General features: G+C 34.8%; 1 protein-coding gene across 3 annotated transcripts; it reads left to right on the forward strand.

Annotated features, from left to right (window-relative positions):
- The first annotated feature begins 758 nt into the window (after window positions 1-758).
- LOC103488390 (probable 3-hydroxyisobutyrate dehydrogenase, mitochondrial) lies at window positions 759-16,021 on the forward strand. Of its 3 annotated transcripts, XM_008447105.3 has the most exons (10): window positions 759-1,082; window positions 3,381-3,469; window positions 3,977-4,091; window positions 4,865-5,015; window positions 5,843-5,925; window positions 7,492-7,587; window positions 13,028-13,170; window positions 13,753-13,837; window positions 14,808-14,887; window positions 15,713-16,021. In XM_008447105.3, exons 1-10 carry the CDS (start codon window positions 951-953, stop codon window positions 15,798-15,800), a joined length of 1,062 nt encoding a protein of 353 aa, XP_008445327.1. In that variant the 5' UTR covers window positions 759-950; the 3' UTR covers window positions 15,801-16,021. The 3 variants fall into 3 exon arrangements, with proteins under 3 accessions (XP_008445327.1, XP_008445335.1, XP_008445344.1); XM_008447113.3 differs by lacking the exon at window positions 3,381-3,469 and having other exon boundaries at window positions 760-1,082; window positions 3,954-4,091; XM_008447122.3 differs by lacking the exon at window positions 3,381-3,469 and having other exon boundaries at window positions 760-1,082.
- The last annotated feature ends 990 nt before the right edge of the window (window positions 16,022-17,011 follow it).

Raw genomic sequence — 17,011 nt, forward strand, 5'->3', positions numbered from 1 at the left:
AAAGAGAAAAGTCTCTCATAAATATTGGTTAAAACAATCACTATTTACGTTGAGAAAAAAAATGCATTGTTAAAAATATAGAGAAGGGGAAGAAGAAGAAAAGAGGAAGAGATGAATAATTATAGAATTGTGATTATGCATTGCATACATTTCTATATAACAAAAATCCTAATAATTAACATTTCAAAGTTTTCAATATATTGAAAGTTGTCAATTGTGTCTAACATCAAACTCCAAAACACTTCATACATGTAATTGTTACACAACTTCTTTTGTAATTCATTCTAAAAAAAAGGTGGACATTTTCAATCACTATCTTATTTAGTGTTTTCAACTTATTTTGTACTTTCTTTTTTATATCTTACAAATATACATATAGATTATCAATGAAGATATTGATTGATTATACATATCAAAGACATTAAACTGACACAAGTTCTCATGATTCTCCTTCATTTCTATCAATGCATACCAAATACATTAATAAAAAATTATAAATGTCTATCAAATATATTAATTAAACTTTACTTGTATTTATCATTACTAAATTAAAACTTTTTGCTATATTTAATTATTAAAAGTTTAAGTTTATAGCGAAATATTATGTGTGTGTGTTATTAAATTTAAAATTAATTGTGTACCAAAGAGATAAAAGTTGAATTGATACGATAATTGATTTTTTGATAAAGATAATTGAAAATTTTACCAATAAAAGAAGAGTCCTTTGGGAGTCTTTTGGTTAAGGCTTACTATTGTTTACTTGGACGATGTGTCGGATCAACATAGTCGCGGAGAAGCTGGCGACGTGACGTCAGAGTCAAAACTGAGTCCAATATTATTTTATACGTTTTTGATTTATACCAACAATACTTATTTTTCACTATCACTTCTACTTCTTCTTCTTCTTCTTCTTCTTCTTCCCATTGCCAGAACCACTTTCCCGTCCATCAATGGCGATTTTTAGGGCTACGGCTTCTTTCAGGCAGTATATGAGCAAATCTCGTTTCAAATCTTTTCCGGTTGGGAGCGAGACACCTTCTATTCGTAGATTCTTCTCTGCTGATGCTTTGGCTTCGTTCCAGGCAAGTTCCTTTCATCTTCTCAATCACTTGGTTGTATGATTTTGTTTCGTTTTTGAGAATGACGAGATGGGATTATTATCATCATCATCATTATTATTTTTTGTTGTTTCTCCCTCCCTTTCTGAAATGTTATTTCTTGCTTGTAGAGCCAAATGATGATTGGTATGTTTAGGGATGGAAGAACTAGCAGACATTCTGTGTTTGAACTGATGGAAATGTTTCCAAGTTTAAGTGAATGCTTTTGTTCTATAGGATAAGATTAACATAATCTACTCATGTTTTGCAGCGATCAGATTAATGCAAAACTTAAAACATGTATTTGGTTATTGAGGATTAAGCTTATAAAACATACTTTCATTTTTTTTTTTTTAGTTTTGTTGTCTAAATTTTAGGAGTGTTTTCACAATCAAGGAAACTAAAATAGTTTATACTTCAAACACATGCTATTATAACCTAAGCAAAAATAATTATATCCCAAATAAAACTTTTATAACCAAATTATACTAACTTGAAACTGTAATAACCAACTCCTTGCTCCAAACGCTTCCAAGATGGTTATCAAATTGTGCTTTTAGTTTTGGTTACAATGCCCTTGAACTTTGTACTTTGAATAAAAAATATCATCGAAAAAGTTTCAATTTTTTTTGGAAATGGAAACAAACATTTCATTGATATAATGAAATGAGACTAATGTTGAAAATATAGAGACTTACAACTAAAAATCTTAGGATCAAGAGGTGGACCCAGATATCTCGATGACACATTCTTAACACCCTCATCATATATGCTTATGAAAACTTGAATACCCTTTCAAAAGTTTAAAAAATACTCTTAAGCTTTCAAAAAAGTTTAAATTGCCGCTCTTCTGTGACTTTTTTTAGCTAATTATTGTTTCTACTTTGTTTCGTATGTGATTGGATATACGAGTTCGTTTCTCATTTTTGGGGCTGCTAGCCATATTCATGAAATCTTGTGTACTTGGACTTTTATGTCTTAGACAGTAAGTTTGGTGCTAAGGGGCTTCAACTTTGTTAATACATTAGAGTACTAAAATCATTTTGTGCTTCCATTAATTACTTCTTCCTTCATCTTTACGCCTTGATTAACGATTCAATTTGGGCCACGACCACTGATGCTTCTTTAATTTGCAGCTCCTTTGGTTGTTGTATTTTTATTCCTAGTCTTTTTAGAGTTTGTTTCTATGTTTCTTATTGGAATGTATTGGCTGTGGTTAGCCCCCAACTGGTCTTTAATTGTTGTTTGGTTATTTATTTTATTTGGACGTGATGAGGGTGCTAAGGGGATCTCAACCTAGTTGAGATGTCTGGGTGCACCTCTTGATCCTTGTTTGGTTTTGTTTTGTATGCTCATTGTATAATCCTCTTGTACTATGAACTTTTGTCTCATTATTTATCAATAAATGAGGCTGTTTTCTAAAAGAAAACAGACCATATGTGCAGTTTTTTATTCTTTTATTTTTCTTGGATATAAACAAATGTCAAACCGTTAACAAAAGGGTGTAAGAAGGTATTGAAGAATGGGGGGAGAAAAAAAGGAAATAGAGAAGTACAACGGTGTTGATGGTTTTTATTCATATAGCATAATTCTTTTTTGTTTTTTGTTTGTTTTTTTGTTTTTTTAATTTTTGAATTTAAAAGTTGAAGGGTATTTTTTACACCTAACATTAACAATTTCCATAAAAAACTATTAGTAATAGTCTTTTTGAACTCATTTTGAAGTTCAAGAGCATTATTGAAACTTCTGAATGTCCTAGGATATTTTTCACACAAAATAGAAAATTTAGGAGTATTTTGTATGGTTTAGCCTAATTTTAAAGCGTGTTTCTTTGGGATGATAGAAAATAAATTTCTTAAAAACTCTATGATTTCCATATACAAATCTTAGAGTAAGGACTAATCTGACATAAAAATTTGTACTCAAGAGTCGAAAGTTTATAGAATGCAATGCAATTGATTTATTCTTGACTTGGACCTTATTTTAATAATTTTTGCTACTTGATGAACGATATGGAATTATACTATTAGGTTGGCAACTTGGCATAAGTAAACCCTATCGATGCTCTTTGACAATGGTGATCTGGCAGTGGGGCAGTTCACATTCTTTTTCGAAGACTCAAGATCATATACTTTTTGACTTGATAAAATGTGGCTTGCTGCATACTTCTTTAATTCTAACTCCTCAATTCAATAGTTAGGAAACGTGGATTTCATTTTCTTTCACGTTCCTGTTTTGGGATTTTTCAGACTAAAAAAAAGTGCATTTAACAATATTTTGCAGAGTGTTGGATTCATTGGACTGGGAAATATGGGGACCAGAATGGCAAATAATCTAATAAAGGCTGGATACAATATGGTTGTACATGACATGTAATGTACTTGAATCTTCTGTTGTAAATAAAGTCGATTGTAAAGATTTTGTTAAACTATCCTTATTCTAGAAAATGTCTGATGAATCTTTTGGGGCTAGTGTTAGTGGTTGATTTAGATATGTATTCTTATTGAAACAGTTTCCTTTCAAATGATTAGAAAGTCTAAATAGCATCTGAAAAATTTGGTCTCCAATTTTTTGTATTTGACAAATAACATAACCTAATTATATTTGGCTCTGCTCAACTTGAATCTTGAAAGTAGCCAAAAGATGATCGAAGACAAATTTTATGTTTTTATGTCCCTACAAACACTTCACCATATCTTCGCAAATGATCCAAAAATAAGTTCATAGTTGGATGGTGATGAACCTGGTCGGAAACATACATGAGCTAGGTGGATTTCATCTGATATTTTATTCTGTGTAAAGCATTTTTGGTGATCTTTCATTGAAAGAGTGACTTTGTTTGACTTACATTGACAGTGGCATAAATTTTTTTCTACTAGAAACCGCAATACAATGAAGAACTACTCAGATAGGGGAGTTGCCACTAAAGAAACACCTTTTGAAGTTGCAGAAGCTTCTGATGTTGTCATTACAATGCTACCCTCTCCTTCTCATGTGAGTTGTGACCGGCTTTTCCCCCTTCATCTTGAAGGGGTCTGTTTTATTACTTGGATTGTGTATTTATTTATGTTGAGGTTGTGACATGCATGTTTTATGCTTTGACCTTAATTGGTTTCTCCTTCATTTAAGTTGGAACTTTATGAAGTTCCATGATAGGTCTATTTACTTTTTGGTATGTACCTGACAATCTTACTTTGATTTCTGATGTTCATATGCTGAGGAAAGCATCATGTTATCTTAATTTAGAATTATATGGAGAAGATGGATTATTGTATATTCTGAAGTAGAACTTAATAGGCATTTTATATATTTTTTTAAAAAGTGAGTTCGAAATGCAGAATGATACTGAAGAACTGTTTGCTCTAAAGTGGCTATCAATTTTGTTATGTTGCTTCATACTCGAATGTCACCTTCTATACCATTTTAATTTGTTCAAGTTGATCACATGACTTGTGCCGTGTCAATGGACGAAAGAAAACCAAGAACAGTTACTTCCAATTGGTCAACATAAATGGCTACATAAGTACAATTTTAGGTTTAAATGCACAAGCTCAAGTTTTGTTATGAATGGTACTCGTTTGTATACGATACGCTTGTTGGTATCTATATGCTTTTATTTTGTAAGAAATTTAAAATATTTTGAAGATTGCGTGGTTCTATAGTGATGATCTCATTTTTCCGTTGCTTGGGTTAGAGAGCTTATCTTTCTTTTTTACATATGCTGTTGTGGATATCATCCTTAGTTTTCTTCTGATTTATGCATGTAGGTTCTTGATGTTTATAATGGTTCACATGGTTTGCTCCATGGTGGCTCTCATATAAGGCCGTGGTTATTAATAGACTCCTCCACCATTGATCCACAAACATCAAGAGAGCTTTCTGCAGTTGTCTCTAGCTGTGTTTTAAAGGAAAAGAGAGGTACCTGTTTTAGATCAACACGAACATGAACACTTTTCATATGAACTCAATGTACAGTATGACTCATCTTGTAACTTGTTTGTCTGTAAAAATTTTTAAGTGTTGGTGATATATAATTAAATTTGCCTTCAACCACTAGCTTAAGATTTTGGTTGAATTGGTGGTTTAATATGGTATTAGAGTAGATGGTCCAAGGAGGTCTGTGTTCAATCCCCTGCATTGTCGTTTCCTCCCTAAATAAAATTAATTTTTACTTGTTGGGCCTTTCAAGTATTTTAAGCCCACAAGTGAGGTGGAGTGTTTTGATATATAATTAAATTTGCCTTCAACCACCAATTTAAGCTTTTGGGTAAAATGGCAGTTTAATAGTAAGCTCTGCAGCACACTAAGCACAGAATAGCCTGATTTGGCAATTTTTTAAAGTATTGTTGGAAACTCCTTATTAGGAAGGAACAATTATATTAAATACACTCACACTTAACTAAAATCAATATAAAATGGTTCCATTATGTTAATTTTAGATTAGGTGTTGGTTTCAATTTGTGAGTGAGCAAGTGAAGGAAATTAATAGGGAGAGTTGCATATTTATGACAATCATTGACACCATGACTGGTTTTCTGTCTGTTTGTTTTGTTTTGGTATTTGTTTTTTAAATTATAATCCACATTCTATCCTTCTCTAATCTATAATGTTATATTGTTTATGGTAATCCTTTGTGTATCTATTTTCTAGTAACTCAATGAACCACTAGCCGTTATAAGATAACATAATTTTCAATCCTCAATTTACGGCTATTCCTTGTATCTTATGACTGTTTTTATATGTAGGTTCTTGGGAAAGCCCTGTCATGTTGGACGCGCCTGTATCTGGAGGGGTTTTAGCTGCTGATGCTAGGACACTAACGTTCATGGTATAAGTTCATTATAGGCCTCTGCAACTTTGTATGTGTTGCATCTTGATGGAATTATGTCATTTTGATTTAGAAGATGCATATACTGCTTAGTGAAATAATATGGAATATTGCCATGCATATCTAGTTTCATTTATTGATTTGATCTTGAAGTGCGAAAGGAATGAATATAGAGACATTAAAAAATCTCCTGGACCTGCTGAAACTTGCTTGATATAGAACATGGAAATATTTTGTGACGGCAATGAATTAGGCAAAAAGAAAGCAATAATATGTGATGTTGCCTTGGCTAGCACTCCGTGGTTAAGCATGTGAGGGTCTTTTGCTACTTCAAGTTTTCTTACGGGTTCACTCTTTACTTACTACTAACTTTTTTTTTTCTGGAGTCTTTGAAGTAATCTGATTTGGGTGTTGTAACGACATTGATAGAGTGATGAACATGAATGAGATTACCGATAGAGTAATTGAACATGAATGATGGTTCCTGCAGGGAGAAGCTGTATGAGGTGTTTGGCTTGTCGCCCCTCTAAATAGGAGACTTCTTGTGTCGGCCATCAAAGAGAAGATCTCATGGCCAATTTTTCATGTATATAGGAAACGTGGTTAGTTAGAAGCAAATTTTTGATGACCTAAACAGTAGCCAGTTTGTTTCCCCACCCTGCGTATTGTTTAACTAAAAAAAAGGGTTATGCCATCTCTTCTTTTGTTTGGACACAGTGAAGTGGTTTTATGCAAATTTGTAAGTCTGTAGATTAATCGAGTATTAATCTACCTTCTTGTTAGTGGAAGTTTGCATTTATCATCTGTGGTGCTAGCCCAAATATACATAAGCTTGTTAATTCCATGCATTTTCTTCCTCTTCTTTTATTTTGAGGGAAGAAGCACATATGAGACACGGATACGATACATTGGGGACATGAAAATACATATTTTAAAAATCTAGGACACGTCACAGGAATGACACGCTTATTAAAATATACATTTTTAGAAATATATATCATTTTTATACCAAAGGGAAATCCAAAGTAAATGAGTTGATGCATTTATATGCTTAAAAAACTTAACTTGATGTATTTCATGCTCAAAAGTTATTATTGTTGTTACATGTGTTTTTTTAGTCTACTCAACAAGTGTTCAATGTATGTATAACATATTTGCTGTACTAACAAATAACAAGTGTCCAATACATGTCTAACAAGTGTTAGAATGTCCAAGTGTCTTACAAACACACTAGTCAAACTAAAGTGTATGTGTTTTTTAGATTATGAGAAGTAACTTTCATCAAGATTCTGAGAAATAGCAGTCCTCTAGGCAGCGGTTTAATAGGGTTTTATGAAGCAGGAAGACGTTCCCAAGTGCTATTAAGTAGCTTTATTTGCCAATAACAAAAATGCAAGCAAATTTCTTTTGTGACAATTATAATTTGGATGCTAGAGCATCTTTTTAATTAGATTGTAGTTTTTAGCTTTGTCTTGTCTTCTTTATTTTGCTTCATTAACTTTGTATTTTTTCTTTCTTTCTTTCATCCTATGCTAATTTTTTACCGACGAGATGACAATTCATCAGGTTGGTGGTCTTGAGGAAGCTTACCATGCTGCAAAAGCCTTGTTTCTTGCAATGGGCAAAGGTTCAGTTTATTGTGGTGGAGCTGGAAATGGTTCGGTCAGTTTCATTTCTCTCCTTTTGTTTTATTTTTTTTGTATCTGGTGATTAAAGCTGTGATTCTATAAATGATCATAGCTACGGTGTTTTGAATCTTGATGACATACTAAATATTGACATTTTGCAGTTGTTTAATTAATGAGACAACTAGTTTCTTAATTGTATGATTCATTTTAGGAGCATTCTGTTTCACATCATCATTACTTGATTGTTTGACTAAATATCGTATGTAGTTTATTTGTGTTAGAATTAGTGGGCTTAGCCCATTGAGAAGATTTACCCTAAATATTCTTTCCTTTTTTATCTCTTTGTACTTTTCTATTTATTCCCCTCTTGTACCTATTTTATGATTATCAGAAAATAATAAAACTAAAAACATCGTGGTTTTTCTCCCGATTCTCGAGTTTCTATGTAAGCTTTATTTTGTGTTTATTGCTTTCAATATGGTATCAAAGCGAAGCAACAACGAAACCCTAGAAAAAAGTTTAGGAAAAACTCAGACCAAAACAGAAGCCGCCACTGTCGCCGCCGCCGTTGACATCAGCATGGAAAAACTACTCCAAAGGATTTAGATGCCACCAATCTATACAATGGCCAGCCCTCGCCGTCGTCTGAGTAACCTTCTGGCCAAAAACAACCTCACGCGCCGCCGTCCGTCAATCTCACCGCCCATCCCATTGGATTCTACGCGCTGTCGTTTGTCCAACAATCTCACCCTTCCGATCATCTGCCGCCGCACGCGCTGCTCATCGCCGCCGGACAACAACCTACAAAACTGTCAAATCTATTCAGCAATGTAAATCTGTCCATCGACCCTTTACAACAACCTTTCTCCTATAGGAACGAAGCTGACTAACTCCATAACAGATTGGGGATTGAAGTGGGCGAGTCATTGGCACCCTCCGGTTATGGACAACCATATGTTTGTGGTCTCAAGATTAACCAAACCTAGAGGAGAGCTGTTTGTAGTTGGTGCATCCTCGGCATAGTCTAAATCGACTGATGTATTCCTAGAACTCGGTAATTTCGCTTCCTAACGTGCCTTCAAATTATATAACTAACTCTGTTGCCTTTAGTACTCAATCCTTGACCCATGATAATGAAAAGAATAATGGAAAACCAATTCTCGTTTGTGAGCACTGCAAGAAACAATGGCATACCAAGAATCAGTGTTGGAAACTCCACGGTCGGCTCCTACGAGGTAACAACCGTTCCTCCAACGAGGTAACAACCGTTCCTCCAACGAGCAACAAAACTCAACGCGTACCGATGTTAGGGAGACTGCCAGCACCTCTCAGCCAACTGGCCCTATTGCTAGTCAGACCAGCTCTCATACTCTAAGTGCCATTGCTCAGTCAGGTATGTCTCAGTCCCTTGGCCTTATTAGTGTTGATGGGAAGAATCCCTGGATTTTGGACTCGGGGGCCACACACTTGACAGGTTTTTCGGAGCATTTTGTCTCTTATACCCCTTGCGCCGGTAATGAGAAAATCCGAATAGCCGATGGCTCTTTAGGCTCGATTGCTGGGAAAGGACAAATAGTTCTCTTTGATGGTTTCTCTCTTCAGAATGTTTTGCATGTGGCTAAGCTTTCTTACGATTTGTTATCTATCAGTAAGATCACTCGTGAGCTACATTGTAAAGCTACTTTCTTACCTGAATCTGTTTGTTTTCAGGACTTGAGTTTGGGGAGGATGATTGGCACTGCCCGACATAGTAGGAGACTTTACATCCTTGATGATGATACCTTCCGTAGTAGTATCTCTAGGATTAGTTTACTGTCTTCCTATTTTAGCACTTCTGAACATGACTTTATGTTATGGCATTTTCGATTGGGTCACCCGAACTTTACTTATATGAAATGTTTGTTTCCCCATCTCTTTCCTAAAATAGATGTCTCCTTGTTATCTTGTGATGTGTGCATTTGGGCAAAACAACATCGGGTTTCTTTTCCTTCACAACTATATAAACCCACACAACCGTTTACCCTTATCCATAGTGACGTTTGGGGTCCCTCTAAGGTCACCACCACATCTGGGAAATGGTGGTTTATAACTTTCATTGATGATCATACCTGTCTTACCTGGGTCTACCTTATCACCGATAAATCTGAAGTTTCCTCTATTTTCCAAAACTTCTATGACACTATTGAAACACAATTCCATAAAAAAATTGCTATTCTTCGGAGCGATAATGGTCTGGAATTCCAAAACCATAACCTTAGTGAATTTCTTACCTCCAAGGGGATTGTTCACCAAAACTCGTGCGCCTACACTCCTCAACAAAATGGAGTGGCAAGCAAAAAAACCATCACCTTCTGGAAGTAGCCCGTTCCCTTATGCTTTCCACTTCTCTTCCTTCATACCTGTGGGGAGATGCTATTCTTATAGCAGCTTATTTAATCAATAGGATGCCTTCTCGTATCCTCCACCTTCAGACTCCCTTAGAATGTCTTAAGGAGTCCTACTCATCTACTCATCTTGTTTCTGAGGTTCCTCTTCGTGTGTTTGGGTGTACCACTTATGTCCACAATTTTGGTCCTAATCAGACCAACTTTACCCTTCGGACTCAGGCTTGTGTGTTTGTTAGGTATCCTTTTCACCAGTGTGGTTATGAATGTTTTCACCCGCTGTCTAGGAAATACTTTGTCACTATGGATGTTACTTTCTATGAGGTCTGACCCTATTTTCTCGTTAGCCATCTTTAGGGGGAGAGTATGAGTGAAGAGTAACAACACCTTTGAATTTATCGAACCTATCCCTAGTATCGTGTCCGACATTAATCCTCATCCTATAATCCTACCCACAAACCAAGTTCCCTGGAGAACGTATTATAGGAGAAATCTAAGAAAGGAAGTTGGGTCCCCTACTAGTCAGTTGTCGACTCCAGTCCAAGACTCCGAACTTCCTCGAGATCAAGGTAAGGAAAATCCTACTGAACCTTGTACTAATAATACAATGAGTGAGAATGACAAGTTTGATGTTTATGTTATTGAAAATGTGGAAGAAAAGGACAGTGGTGATGAGACTGAAGTTAAAACAGAAACCAGTAACAATGAAGCAGAACGAGGTCATATAGGAAAAATTGACAAGTATGATCCTTCTCTTGATCTTCCTATTGCACTGAGAAAAGGTACTAGGTCCGGTACAAAGCACTCTATATCTAATTATGTGTCATACGAGAATCTTTCACCACAGTTCAGAACCTTTACTGCCAGCCTAGACTCTACCACAATACCGAAAAATATTCACATTACTTTAGAGTGTCCTGAATGGAAGAATGCTGTCATGGAAGAGACGAAAGCTCTTGAAAAGAATAACACTTGGGAGATTTGTACTCTACCCGAGGGACACAAGCCTGTGGGATGCAAATGGGTGTTCACTCTCAAATACAAAGCAGATGGAGTACTTGACAGACACAAGGCAAGGTTAGTTGCAAAAAGGTTTACTCAGACCTATGATGTTGATTATTCAGAAATTTTTTTTCCTGTTGCTAAGTTGAATACTACCAAAGTCCTTTCTGTTGCTGTAAACAAAGATTGGCCTCTATATCAGCTGGATGTTAAAAATGTTTTTTTGAATGGAGATCTAGTAGAGGAGGTCTACATGACCCCCCGCCTGGCTTTAAAGCCTAGTTTGGTCAACAGGTTTGTAAACTCCAGAAATCCTTATATGGTCTGAAACCGTCACCAAAAGCATGGTTTGACAGATTCACTACCTTTGTCAAGTCTCAAGGGTACAATTAAGGACATTCTGATCCTACTTTATTTACAAAAGTTTCCAAGACAGGGAAGATTGCAGTTCTGATAGTTTATGTGGATGACATCATTTTGTCTGGAGATGATCAGACAGAAATCAGTCAACTTAAGCAGATAATGGGTAATGAATATGAAATCAAAGATTTGAGAAATCTGAAATATTTCCTTAGAATGGAGGTGGCGAGATCTAAAAAAGGCATCTCCGTGTCTCAGATAAAATACACCCTTGATTTGCTAACCAAGATAGGTATGTTGGGATGTTGTCCTGCTAACACTCCTATTGAATTCAACTGTAAACTCGAAAACTCTGATGATCAAGTTCCAGTTGATAAAGAACAATATTAGCGCCTTGTGGGTAAATTGATTTACTTATCCCATAATCGTCCTGATATTTCCTTTGCTGTGAGTGTTGTCAGTCAGTTTATGTAGGCTCCCTATGAGGAACACATGGAAGCTGTCAAAAGAATTCTGATATACTTAAAAACGACACATGGTAAAAGGGTTGATGTTTAGAAAAACAGACAGAAAGACCATTGAGCAAGGCATATACTGACTCGGACTGGGCAAGATCTGTTGTTGATAGAAAGTCTACCTCTGGTTATTGTACATTTTTTTGGGGCAATCTTGTAACTTGGAGGAGCAAGAAGCAAAGTGTTGTGGCCAGGAGCAGTGCTGAGGCTGAATATAGAGCTATGAGTTTGGGAATATGTGAGGAAATTTGGCTCCAGAAAGTCCTGTCTGATCTTCATCAGGAATGTGAGACTCCATTAAAGCTCTTTTTTTATAATAAAGCCACTAAGTATTGCTAACAACCCAGTTCAGCATGATAGAACTAAACATGTTGAGGTTGATCGACATTTCATCAAAAAAAGACTTGACGTGGGAGCATATGCATTTCGTACATCCCTTTGAGCCAACAGGTTGCTGATGTCCCCACTAAAGGACTTCTCAGACCAAACTTCGACTTTTGTGTTAGCAAGATGGGCCTCATTGATATTTACGTCTCAACTTGAGGGGGAGTGTTAGAATTAGTGGGCTTATCCCATTGGGAAGATTTACCCTAAATATTCTTTCCTTTTTTTTATCTTTTTGTACTTTTCTATTTATTCCCCTCTTGTACCTATTGTATGATTATCAGAAAATAATAAAACAAAAAACATCGTAGTTTTTCTCCCAGTTCTTGGGTTTCCACGTAAGCTTTGTTTCGTGTTTATTGCTTTCGATAATTTGTTTTACAAATTCTGTTGCTTTAAATGCAAAACAAATCCTTCTGGTTTAACGTGATAATAAAAGTGCCTCTCCCATGGTATACAAATGTTTATTTGCACTTATATATGGAAAATCAACAAAATTGCCATTATTTGACAAAATTCACCGATGGATGCCATGTTCTCTCTATTTCAAGGACATCCTCTTTGGTTGTAATGCTCATTTATGTTTTTAAAATCGTAGACGTGTAGTTTGTTAGCTATGGAACTTCAAACCACCATCTAAAATGGTTCGACTTACAGTAGCTTTCTTTATCAATCATCCTTAATCATCTCAAGCATTTTAAATTTTTTTTAACTAAATTGTTTCTTCATCAAGAATAAGTATGATTTCAACTTTTGTATCATATGTGAAAATGTCATTCTCAGGAGATCTGTTGCTCGACTCTGATACATGCAGTGTGTAATTTCATAGGCAGCGAAGATTTGCAACAACTTGGCATTGGCTGTGAGTATGCTTGGCGTTTCAGAAGCTTTGGCTCTAGGCCAGTCTCTTGGAATTTCTGCTAAAACTCTTACAAAAGTATTCAATTCATCAAGTGCTCGCTGTTGGAGTAGGTATGTATGTGACTCAGATGAGATCATAGTAATATTTGCCTCCCTGAAGATTCAACCCCCCAGCGCCCCATCCCCCACACCAAAGAAAGAATCGCTTCTTCTAGCCGTGCTTTGGTCTCCTGTACTTGTGCCTGCCCAAAGGCATGGACTCAGGGGACATCGAGGATTTTTGGTATGAAGCTAACTCTAGAAACAAACTTGGAACCTCTTAGTCAAACCTAGAGACTCTAAGCGCTCAGTAATGGGCGCGGGCTGCCCTCCGTGGAGGCTATTCTACTGCAAGTTCTTACTTGTTTCATTTCCTGATCCCATTAAATTTTAGCCGCAACAAGTTTTGTGGCATGCTAGGGATATGCAATTGATCTTGTTTAGATTCATCTAGCTTTTCTATTCATTGGGTTAGACATTAGATGGTTATGCAATTTACAAAGAGAAATATCTCTTAAAATTAGTAGTTTCTTCCTTTTAGGCTATAGCATTCTGGAGACATAATTAGATCAAATTGTTATCAAGTTCTTTTCTCATGCTAAAACTTCTCTATTAGTGAAGATTTATTAATGCTGAGTAATTTCCACGTGATAGTGAAAGTTACAATCCAGTTCCTGGGGTGATGGAGGAGGTGCCCTCTGCAAGAGATTATGATGGTGGATTTGCGACAAAGCTTATGGTTAGTCATTTAAACCTTTTTATTCTTTAAAGGATAAGTATATGTCATTAACAACTCTCTTGTTGGGATATTACTCTCTCATCCCTTTTTGGATTGGCTGAGTAGTTGATTTGCGCTTTTCCTTAAAGAATACAACCAACCTCTTAGTTTTAATTCGTTTTTTCTCCTAAAAGGGATATATTACAAGCTTTTGTATTTAAATTTAGGCTAGGAAGCACGGACACCAACACATTGACACGATGACACCGATACGGTGACAAGCCAATTTTCAAAAAAGTAGAACACGACACGTTGGGGACACATTTTTTTATTAAAAAATAATGGGTGACTGTCTGAGCGTGGAGAAATGAGGGAGATCATGACTGTGGAAGGTCTGTTTTCTGGAAAAGAAAAGGACAGAGACAATTATAATAAGCCTAAAATGTAGGGTTGATGGTCTGTCTTTGGGAAAATGTTAGTTTTAGTAAATTTTTTCTTCCGAAACCTGCAGGTTTCATGTTCTAGAAGTGTTCTAGACGTGTCTGAAAATAAAAAAAATAATAGTAAAATAATTGACACCAGCTGGCATGTCGGGGCCATCTTAGAAGTGTAGGTACTACTTAGAATTTAGGAGCAGTTTGCCAGTATTTATCCTTGGGAATTCTAACATGTGCCATGAACATGTGGAATTTGACTGAGTTTAGAAGTATAATTTTGAGATTATGAGAGTTGTGCTTCTCAATGAAATGCTTTTTAGTTTTATGAGTTGTATCATCATCTTACCTATTAGGAACGATTTTCACGTGCTTAAAAATCCTATTTCTTTCAAACTGGCCAACGTGTGTTTTAAAGTGCCTTTAAAGTCTTCAAAAATCACTTTTGGCCACGATCAAATACTGAAAAAATTGAAAATTGATTTTAGTTTGACTACAAACAATATTCAACGATCTTCTAGAAGTCTTAATACAATTGTCCTTTTTGTTGAACGCAGGTTAAAGATCTAAACCTTGCAAAAGCATCAGCTAGTGAAGTTGGCCTCCAACATCCACTCACCTCCCAGGGGCTAGAGATGTAAGTTTAGAGGGTAAAAAAGACTTACTAATTTCCTTTTCTTCTTTTTCTTCTCTTTTTCTAATACTTTTTTAGTGTCATATTTATAAAGACTATTACAATTAACCTCTCATCTTTTTACTTGAAAAAATTATGAACTCAAACTTCTGTTGATTTTCTTTTATAAAAATTGAATTACTAGGCTTCATCCATTAATCATTTTGTTTTTTTTTTTTTGGTTCTTCCACCTCTAGATCTCTTGCTTGATATCTACGTTTTATTATGTTTTAAAAAATCCAAGTCAATTTGAAAACCAAAAAAGTTTTTTTTTTCTTTTTAGAAATTTGGCTAAGAATCCAACTCCTCTATTTAGGAATAGGATAACAAACCATATCAAGCAAGTGAAAGAAAATAGACTTAATTTTAAAAAATAAAAAACTATAAAAGGAATGGTTTCTAAACGGGGTAAATTTTCATAAAAGAAAAAACTCTCTTTCACCTTTTCTCCTTCTCTACCCACCCTAGACCTCTTTTTTTTTTTTTTTCCTCTTTTCACTTCCCCCTTTGAATTATAAAGATAATTATTGCACCTCTCTAACTCTTCCTTAGAAAAAATATGTTGAATTTTATTTATAAAACATGAACTTCTAATCTTTCATAAATGAAAATTTTGAATTTTCTCTTTTACCATATCTCTTCCCCCTATTACTATTCTTCCAGTGTTTCCTCAACCCTTGCTCTTTTCATCGTCTCTCTACTGTTTTGAACATCTTTATATCCGTTCTATTTTTATTTTGCTACAAGCTTGATGATAATGTTAGTTCATATTAATTATTTATTTTTCAGATACGAAAAGCTCTGCAAGGATGGATACGAAAACAAAGACTTCTCCTGTGTTTTTCGTCACTTTTACTCTGGGGACAACGAGTCATAACCCGATTCCGTGTCAGCCCCCAAAGCTACTGCATTGAGTAAATGATCTACTACTCTTGATGAAACAAACCGTGTACTTGTAGTAGTAATGATATGAACCATTAATAAAAGGAGTAGAATAAGTTATGTAGTTTTTTACGGGGCTCTAATGTAATAAATTGATCTGATTTCATACTAATTTCTATTGGAAGAATCATTGATATTCGATCTGAACAAGAGAAATCACACAAGTCTAATAACCTTAACTGATGTGGATGTTGGTTGAAACAAGATATGTTTCTATGGCTGTGCCATGAGGGTGTGTTATGGATTAGCACCTTGAATTACATGGCTAGCAGAAAATAATACTCTTTAAGAGAGGGTGAAAAATACAATAATTAAGGTGGGAAAATTCTAAATTGGAAAAAAAAAAAAGCACATTCTAAAAAAGGTTTACTATGTGAAAAATTGTTGCAATAACACAGAATTTTTCTCAACCAATTATAAGATTATTTTTTCAAAAAACTTTTATACCATTCACACCATTATTTCACTCCCAAACTAGTGAATTTTAAAGGAATTTAACCAAATGTGTTTTTAATCGATACAATTTGCAACTAAATGTGTAAATTTTTTTATGTATGTTTTTAAAAATAGAAAGGAAAAAAAAAAAAAAAAAGAAAAACAAACTATTTACACAAGAAAAACCACTAAAAACAAAAACAAAATTTATTACATTTGGTTTTTTTTATGAAGTTAAAATATTTTGTCAATTCTTTTTTTTTTTTTAATTTTTGACTGTTTTCTTTTCTTTATAATACTTGGGAGTCAACGACTTTCTTGAACATTTCCAATGTCAAACTATTGTTTTTCTAATATTTTTCCAAAACTGAAATAGTTTCACCTTGATAAGATATTTGAAGAATTTGTAGCTTATGTAAAATCCATTTGTTCCATTGACAACTATGATTCCAAACTTAGAGAATTACAACTTACTCTATCATAAGTAGTAGACCACTAGAAATACCACATTCCAAGAACTTTCTTTTTTCAGTCATGTGCTAAGAAACCTTGTTGAAATTTATGGTGTAAACTTCTACCTATTTGACTAACTTGAAAATTCTTTAGCCATTGATATAACTTTCATCTTAAATCTTACATCATCAAGTCAATTACATGTGTGCAAATTATGAAACTCCCAACACTACAACCTCTATCACGGTAAAACAAACA

This window comes from Cucumis melo, chromosome 12 (genome assembly GCF_025177605.1).
Source record: "Cucumis melo cultivar AY chromosome 12, USDA_Cmelo_AY_1.0, whole genome shotgun sequence".
NCBI lineage: Eukaryota > Viridiplantae > Streptophyta > Magnoliopsida > Cucurbitales > Cucurbitaceae > Cucumis > Cucumis melo.